Source organism: Bison bison, unplaced genomic scaffold (assembly GCF_000754665.1).
Source record: "Bison bison bison isolate TAMUID 2011002044 unplaced genomic scaffold, Bison_UMD1.0 scf7180017864240, whole genome shotgun sequence".
NCBI lineage: Eukaryota > Metazoa > Chordata > Mammalia > Artiodactyla > Bovidae > Bison > Bison bison.
The window spans coordinates 457,948-467,444 of record NW_011494812.1 but is presented as its reverse complement, the minus strand read 5'-3'; the positions used below and the strand labels follow the sequence as shown (position 1 = coordinate 467,444).

The window sequence follows — 9,497 nt, the reverse complement described above, 5'->3', positions numbered from 1 at the left end:
CTTTACGAGCTAAGCCACAAAGGAAGCCCCATATGACCCAACAATTCCACTACTGGGCATGCACCCTGAGGAAATCAACATTGAAAACAACACATGTACCCCAATGTTCATTGCAGCACTATTTACAACAGCCAGGACATGGAAGCAATATTGATGTCCATTGACAGATGAATGGATAAAGAACCTATGGTATATATATACAATGGGTTATTACTTAGTCATAAAAAGGAACACATTTGAGTCTGTTCTAATGAAGTGGATGAACCTAGAGCCTATTATACAAAATGAAGTAAGTCAGAAAGAGAAAGACAAGTATCATATATTAATGTTATATATATGGAATCTAGAAAGACAGTACTGATGAAATTATGTGCAGGGCAGCAATGGAAACACAGACATACAGAACAGATTTGTGGGCACAGTAAGGGAAGGAGAGGGTGGGGTGAATTGAGAAAGTAATATTGAAACATATATAACCATATATAAAATAGATACCCAGTGTAAATTTGCTGTATGACACAGGTGGCTCAAACCCAGTGCTCCGACAACCAGGAGGGGTGGAATGGGGAGGGAGGTGGGAGGAAGGTTCGAGAGGGAGGTGACATTTGTATACCTATGGCTGATTCATGTTGATGTATGACAGAAACCTACACAATATTGTAATTATCCTCCAATTAAAATAAATAAAATTTTAAAAATTAAAAAGACAAAAAAAAAAAGAAAGTGAAGGAATAGCTCAGAATATCTTGAAATATGCAATTTATATAGAAGAGAGAAGCTATTTCACAGAGAAAGAGGAATCCTTGAAGAAACATAGGAGAATACAGAATGACACTTGAAGCACCAGCAAATAGTTGATTAGCATCAGAGGGCTTAACTAGGTACATATGAGAAATGAATAGCAATAATCTTAGAAATAATGTCAGAGTGGTAGGCAGAGACTAGGTGATAAATTCTTGCTAACAGAGGCTTCTTAGTTTTATTCCATAGGGCAAGGGAACTCATCGAGGGTATTTCCACATATTTTCTGGTCATTAGGGAAGACTAGCTCTCCAACTTATTTTATTGTCTCAAAACCTTTGCTTAGATTACCTGAGATATTTCACCAATTATGCAATGTTAGTCACTTCCTGGAGGATAATCAATAGGTATGATGTGCAGGAAGGAGCATGTGGGTAAAGAGAGGAGAGTACAGGGAATAATTTATGCAAATAGGAAGGAGACTCCATAATGAGGGTTTAACCTCAAACAAAGGAGGAACAAATAATCCCAAGGGAAGATTGACATTTCAATGTGTAGGTTGAGGTGAGTGGATCAGAAACTGAGAAGGGCCACCAAGGACACCTACAGAGTGTTGTCTTCATGAAAGAAAAAGTTGTTAGGAGGAGAGGTAAGGGGAGACAACCAGATTATCTTCTGTTTTTCCATGGAACTAGACAGTGTTGTCCTAAAAAATAAAACAGCCAATTACTCTACTGGCATAATGGATTTATTTGAGAATAGCAGAGAACTGCAATTTGGGATAAACATGCTATAGCAAAAACTATGAGAGAAGCACTACTTTGTTGACAAAAAAGTGAAAGTTGGAAGGGGTTGTTTTGAATGAAATTATACTGAAGGTCCATCTAGTAAAAGCTATGGTTTTTCCAGTAGTCTTGTACGGATGTGAGAGTTGGACCATAAAGAAAACTGAGCGCCGAAGAATTGATGCTTTTGAACTGTGATGTTGAAGAAGACTCTTGGGAGTCCCTTGGACTTTAAGGAGATCCAGCCAGTCAATCCTAAATAAAATTAGTCCTAAGTATTCACTAGAAGAACTGATGTTGAAGCTGAAACTCCAATAGTTTTGCCACCTGATGAGAAGAACTGATTCATTAGAAAAGACCCTGATGCTGGGAAAGATTGAAGGTGGGAGGAGAAGGGGAACACAGAGGATGAGATGGCATCACCAACTCGATGAACATGAGTTTGAGCAAGATCCAGCAGTTGGTGATGGACAGGGAAGTCTGGTGTGCTGCAGTCCATTGGGTTGCAAAGAGTCGGACATGACTGAGTGACTGAACTGACTGACACTGAAAGAAAAAGAGAGTTTTAGAAAGGTGCAGGACTACCCATTTGCTGGATTTATTGCTGGACAAGGAGAACTCTTGCTGATGGGGTCTGTAGTTAATGCTTTTCTATAGGGGTCTGTAATTGATAAGCATGCAATGTATGAGGACTCTCACTTCAGGCCTCCAGCTCCATTTTAGTTGAGATTTCCTCCTACACTGTTTATGGGAATGTGAATTGGTACATCTACTATGGAGAACAGTATGGAGGTTTCTTAAAAAACTAGAGTTACAAAATGATCCTACAATTCTACCTCTGGGTATACATCCAAAGAAAACCAAAATATAAAAAGATACATCCATCCCAATGTTCATAGCAGCGCTATTTATAATAGCTAAGACTTGGAAGCAGCATAAATATCCATTTAATAAATGTGTATGTAATATGTGGTATAAATAAAATATATAATGTAGTACTACTTAATTATAAAAAAAGAATGAAACAATGCTATTTTCAGAAAAATGGATGGACCTAGAGATTATTGTAAGTGAAGTAAGTCAGACAAAGACAAATATCATATGAGATCACTTGTATCTGGAATCTAAAATTAAAAAAAAAAATGACCCAAATGAACTTACTTTCAGAACAGAAACAGACTCAGATACAGAAAACAAACTTAAGGTTACCAAAAAAGAAAGGGGATGGATATTAGGATGTTGGAATTAACATTTACACAGGTCTGTATATAAAATAAATAACCAAAAAGGACCTACTGGATAGAACAGAGAATTATCAATATTTTGTAATAATCTATGTAGGAAAAGAATATAAAAAAATGTGTGTGTGTTTGTGCTTAATTGCTTAGTCATGCACAGTTGTGTCTGAATTTTGAGACCCCATAAACTATAGCCTGCCAGACTCCTTCATTCATGGGATTCTCCAGGAAAACATACTGGAGTGGGTAGCTATTCCCTTCTCCAGGGGATCTTCCTCCTGGAGGAGGGCATGGAAACCCACTATAGTATTCTTGCCTGGAGAATCACCAAGGAGAGAGGAGCCTGGTAGGCTTCATTCCATGGGGCACCAAAGAATCAGACACAACTGAGTGACTAAGCACAACACAGTGCATATATAAATACATATATATGAATCAATTTGGTATACACTTTAAATTAACACAACATTGTAAATCAACTATACTTCAATTTAAAAATGAGGTTTCTTCAGAATTCCCTAGCAGTCCAGTGGTTAGGACTCCACTCTCTCACTGCCAAGGGCCTGTGTTCAATCCTAGTTGGGGAATTAAAATCCTCCAACATGTATAGTGAAGTCAAAGAACAATTTTTTTAAAGTGAGGTTTCCTTTATTCTATTTCACAATTTGAATGTATCTTTACTCACCTCTGTTGATGTATATGTTTTTGAGTAATCAAACTTTATAGCAGTGAAATATAATGAAATTTGTTCTTTAACTGAGTGATTCTTTCCCTCATCTGCACAGACCTCTTAGAGTATCACTGATGGTAGAAAGTCAAAACATCTTAACTTCTCTGAGCTTCATTCTTCTAATATGCAAAACATTCTTATGGTAGTGTGTTCTACACTCAGTTGAGAAACTCTGTGAAAGTGCACATATTACCTGTCACATAAAAGGCATACAATTAACTGAATAGTGAAAACTTGGCTCTTTAATTAACAAGACATGAAGTTTGGGTCATTGTTCTTTGAAGAGCTGATTTGAATTCCTTATTTCTCAGGCTGTAAATCATTGGGTTGAACAATGGTGTGAGGATGGTATAAAACACAGATATTAGGGTGTCTTGACTTGAAGAGTAATTGGATTTGGGCCTTAAGTAGATGAAAGAAGCACAACCATAATGAACAGTTATCACAATGAGATGAGAGGCACATGTAGAGAAGGTTTTGTATCTTCCAACAGAGGATGGGATTTTTAGAATAGCAGAGATGATTCGGATGTAGGAGACCAGGATAAGTAACAGGGGAATAATCAAGACAAACACACCAAGCACAAATACAACCAACTGACTGAGGTAAGAGTAATGAGATGCCAGCTTGAGGACAGGAAAGATGTCACAGAAGAAGTGGTGTAGTTGGTTGGAGGAGTGAAAGGGCAGGTGAAATACCAAGGATGTGATGATCTGTGCGACAATAAAGCCACAGGCACAAGCAGCAGCCACTAGTCCCATGCACACTCCATGCCCCATAAGCAGTGTGTAGCGCAGAGGGTCACAGATGGCTACATAGCGATCATAACCCATGGCTGCCAGCAGAAACGAGTGAGAGCAACCTAGAAAGAGGAAGGAAAACATCTGGATGGCACAGCCCAGGAAGGAGATGGCCTTCTTCTGGGCCAGCAGGTCAACCAGCATCTTGGGTACAATGACGAAGGTGTAACAAGTCTCAGAGCAGGAGAGGACACCAAGGAAGAAGTACATGGGGGTGTGGAGGGCTCTGTCCAGCACAATGGTAGAAACAATTATGGCGTTGGTGCCCAGCATGAACAAGTACACAAGCAGGAAGACAGCAAATAGCAGCCGCTGCAGCCCACCCAGAGATGAGAAGCTGAGGAAGACAAACTCTGTCACTAAGGTCTCATTGGCCCATTCCATGGTCACTGCTATACAGGAGAGCCAGAGCCAGAGCCACAGGCCAGGATCCAGGGATGGAGAAAGGCATGGGGAACTCAGCACAAAGTCTGAAGGTGGCAGGCATCTCCAGATGTTTGATGGAACTCATTCATTCCCTCCAAAATAGTCTGCCAAAATAAGAATTAGGGCTAAATATGGAACAGAATAATTGACAATCTATGAGCAGACTTTTCCCAAGGCTATAAACATGTTATCTCTTAAAGGAAGGAATAGGAATTACCTGATATTTTTTCTGTGTGTCTTAATTACAAATTATTGCAGGTTTTTTGCTCACTACAAGCCCAAAGAAGCCAACTCTCCAAAAGTGAAAAATATGGATGGTTAACTTCAGCTATCTGAACTTGATCAGAGTATGGAATAAAGAATGAGTAGTGTTCAGACAGCATGAGCCAAGGTTGGAACAGATAACATTAGTTTAAGAAAATATTCTTTTTCAGGAAAAGGAGAGTCACTAAGTTGGTTTAAAAAATGGACAGACATTAACTGTGGCATTTTGCAACACTCCACTTTTCCTATTACGCGCATGATTGTTCTAATTCACTTCAGTCATGTCCAACTCTTTGAGACCCTATGGACTGTAGACCCCAGGCTTCTCTGTCCATGGATTCTTCAGGCAAGAATACTTGAGTGGGTTGCCATGCCCTTCTCCAGGGAATCCTCTCAACCCAGGGATCGAACCCATATCTCTTATATCTCCTGCACTGGCAGGCGGGTTCCTTTACCACCAGTGCCACCTGGAAAGCCCATTATAGGTGCCTCAAAGAAACACAGAAAAATAGAATGTTGCAAAAATGGCCAAGAACTTGTTACAGAGTGTGAGAGAGAATGGGAAAATTGAGCAGTTTCCCAAATTTCAACCCCTGACATAAATCATAGGTTATATCTTTTATATATTGGTATGTCAATAAGATTCCTTTTAAATGATCTGCTACTAAACACAGTTTAAAAACTGCTAGAAAGGGTTATTTGTAAAGTCACTTTTAGGTCTTATATCAGAAAGTTTTTCCCAGGTGTGTTTCCCACTGACCAAGCCTAAGAAGTAAGAAGCTATTCTTTGGATGCAAAATCACCTAGCATGTATTGGTTGTGTCTAGTGCTTATTTATATACTTTTCAGTGTATTTGTATCATTTTATATCACTTTTTATTGAAGAATTATTTGCATCTGCTACCATTTTTTTTTTTTTTGCATTTTCCTAGTCAATAGCAAAGACCCCAAGTTAAATAATTGGAAATTTCTGAAGTTCATTGTATGTATTGCTAGAATTTGAAGGTAATAAGTTTTGTTCATTCTTAATTACTAGAAACTGGTCCTAAGCTTAGTGGGTATAATTATTCATTTGAAGTTAGTATTAGAATACTCACGTACACTTGTTTTAAAGCTCTTTAATACAAATAATAGAAATTTTTTCATCCTGTAACCAAAAAAATATTTCTGTTATATATAAGTATAAAGAATGTGTATACTATGTTTATCCCCATTATATACATATATATGTGTATACTAATTATATGCTTTCTGTATCAAGAAACACAAAGTAATGAGACAGTTTCCCTATAGAATGCTTCTACCTTTACAAATGAATTTCCATCTATTCCAAGACACTGAGGGAATCTCAATGGTGATCATTGTTTATCCTTGTCATATCACTTTCCCAAGATCTTTCTGGATCTCCTTTCAACTAATCTATGTCTAGTCCCCGTTATGAATCATAAGTAGACCCCAGAAGTTAGAATGACTTGATTCTGAAATAATGCCTGTTATCGACCCACTATCCGTGCCCCCCCCAACCAAAAAAAAGAATCTGGACTACTTGTCCTTCAGATTCATGAAGGCAACTGATTTCAGTTAAGTGGGTTTTTATATACTGTTAGTATAATCCCATAATCTAAATGAGTTATGTGATTGATATATTTGCCTTTTCATGGTATATGGAGACTCACTGGCACAGTGTATCTGAGAAGACGGCCCCTCTCCTCAAGAAGACATCAAAGACCACCACAGTGTGTTATATCAGTACTAGGGATAGAAGGATATACAAGCATAAGAATAAAAAGATCATCAGGCCAAATACCTGCTGGCTATAAGATTAAGGTAAAAGATCTCTTAATTTGGAATGAGATCTATATTTCCAGTCTAGCTTTGTGTGACTTTGGGCAAAGTTCTTGGATATTCAGTCTCTTTATTTTAAAATTAAAGAGAACAGGGCAATAACTGTAATAAACAGTTAGAGTGCATAGAATATACTTAAGCAGAGGCTCCTTGCATGATATTACACAGAAGGAGATTTTACTTAGGCTAGCAGTTGAGTACTGACCCTTACCAGACTTTTCAACTCACAGATTCCAAGATCCTCCAGGTAGATGACTCTGCAAGTCCCCTTATAATATTCTAGAGCCTATGGATGGAATTCAGGTTATGATCCTTGGAGATGACACTTCCCCACCTTTATTTTTCTAAGCCCTTAGATACTCCACAGGGATTTTATGTAGTTTAGATTTAAATAGTGATTCTATATTTGAGGATAGTGTGTACCTCGAAAGAGAGAAAATCTATATATTTTTTAGATGCAATACTTTTAAGATATTCAAATATTTATCTTTAGGGAAAGTATCAGTCAATTAACTGAGAGAAATTATAGACAGTCTCTGATAGCAAAGAAGTGAATTTTTATATTCTTAAGTACACATGAACATCCTGAATTTGCCTTACTAAAATGAAATTTAAGTTTCAATTTTCAATTATAGCTAAAATCATACATCCATGAATAGACAGAAGAAAGAGAACTTGAGATTTGATAAGTGTTATTTCATTTGATCCATAAGTCAGTCATACTAAAAAACAAAAGAAAGGAAAAGAGAGAGGAAGAAATGAAAGAAAGAGGAAGAGAGAGAAAAGAGAGAGGGAGAGAAAGGAAGGAAAGAAACAAAGAAGGAAGTGGGAAAGAAAGAAGGAAAATCTAGTGAGAACAAAAATGATCCAGAGTAATCATCAAGAAAAATTTAGAAAACTATACAGACCATGCTCAATCACTCTTAGTACCTCAGTTAAAAGCAGACCCTGGTTTTCCTTCTTAACCCTGCCACTTGCCTGAATTGCAGTGGAGGAGGTCATAAGCACTACCCCTCCCCAAGATCTAGACCCCACAAAGCCCCAGACTAACTATATCAGTATTCCCCCTCTTGAGTAAGTACCTACAATGCTCTCCTCATTTCAACTCAGACAGAAGCAGCTATTCAGTATCTGGAATCCCTTAGGAAAGGAGATTCTTAAGCCAGAGACCAGAACCCAAGAAAATAACAGCAAAAGAGAGTGAATCTGCCTTCAGACAGAAACTCTCCTCTATGTCAAGAGAAGTAATCTCGTCTATCTAGCCGGAACTTGTTTGTCCAGCCAAAGTCACAATCTTGAGAAGTTCTGGTTCATACAATTCTTAGAACCACACGGGATATGATTATTAGAAGCATGCACTATGATCACTGGACTCCTGAGGCCTGAACTACTACTACCCTGAAGACTTTTCCTTAAGGTTAATTAGAAGTCAAACTTATGCTAAAAAAAAAAAAAAAATGTTGCCAGTTTCTCAAAGATACCCTTAGTGAGGAAACTGGGGAGCAGCAGCCATGAACATAATTAGCCCACATCAGAATTGGATGTTCAGTCTGTCTGTGATGGATTCTGAAAAAAAAAAAAAAGAGAGAGAGAGAGAGAAAATCACTGCAATCTGATTTATAATGCTGAAGACCAAGTGGACATTTTTCATAGAATTTTAAATCAGAATATTAGCATATTTATCCAGCAATTCTAAAATTTATTGTTTATAAGAATCAAAGGAGGGCTTAATTACAAATTCATCTTTTCATATTCTTGTTCATAAAAATTCTAGTCAAGAGTATTGGGATGATCCACAAAAATCTAAATTTTTAACAAGCAGTTTTGTATTTAATTGAGCATTATGCTATCTTACAAATAAAGCTTAAAGTTTAAAATAAATGATATGCATGGATAAAAAATAATTATATTAACTTTCTGTAAGTTTAACTTAATAACATCATAAAATAAATTTTCCCAATTTAAATCTATAGTTTAATGAGTTTTGACAAATGCATATATCCAAGCAACAACCACCACAAGGTTACAGAACATTTCTTCAACCCAAAAGAGTTTCCTTCTATTTTTTGTGGTCCGTTTCACTGAGTCCTGGCACAAGAGAAATAGTAACCTTGCTTTCTGTTGATAGAGTTTGCTCTTTTCTAAAATTTAATATAAATGGAAACAAGAAGATTACTCAATTTTGTCTCATTTTGTTCACCTACCACGTTTTGGAGACATGCTGTTTAATAAGAGTATTCCATTTTTTGTTAATTAACATGGTTGTTGGTTAAAGTATCCCATTTATTAATCATCGCAATTTATTCACCTGTTGACCTGTTGAAAGACATTTAGATTATTTCCAGTTTGAGGCTAATAGGAGGAAAACACCTGTGAATATTAGTTTCTGTGTCCTCATGTAGACATATATGTTCATTTATGTTTGGTGAGTACCCATGACTAGAAAGGCTTTTCAGTTGTTTATAAACAACTATAAATAAAGTTGTTTATTTTCAGAGAGGTATCATAATTAATTCCCATCAGCAATATATGCCTATATCAGTGTTTTCACATTCCAGCCAACTCTTAGTGTAGTCAGTCTTTTAAATTTCTTAAATGTGATATTTTACTTCACTTTTATCATGCGTTTTTCTTGAATATTAATTATGTTGATCATTTTTCATGTGCT

General features: G+C 36.9%; 1 protein-coding gene across 1 annotated transcript; it reads right to left on the bottom strand.

Annotated features, from left to right (window-relative positions):
• Nucleotides 1–3,736: 3,736 nt before the first annotated feature.
• On the bottom strand, nucleotides 3,737–4,678 carry LOC104993592 (olfactory receptor 10K1-like). Its single transcript, XM_010846911.1, has one exon. It carries the CDS (start codon nucleotides 4,676–4,678, stop codon nucleotides 3,737–3,739), a length of 942 nt encoding a protein of 313 aa, XP_010845213.1.
• Nucleotides 4,679–9,497: the final 4,819 nt, after the last annotated feature.

Bases quoted from the DNA above. Each gene is read 5' to 3' on its own strand.
- LOC104993592 (XM_010846911.1), bottom strand. From the start codon at position 4,678: ATGGAATGGGCCAATGAGACCTTAGTGACAGAGTTTGTCTTCCTCAGC.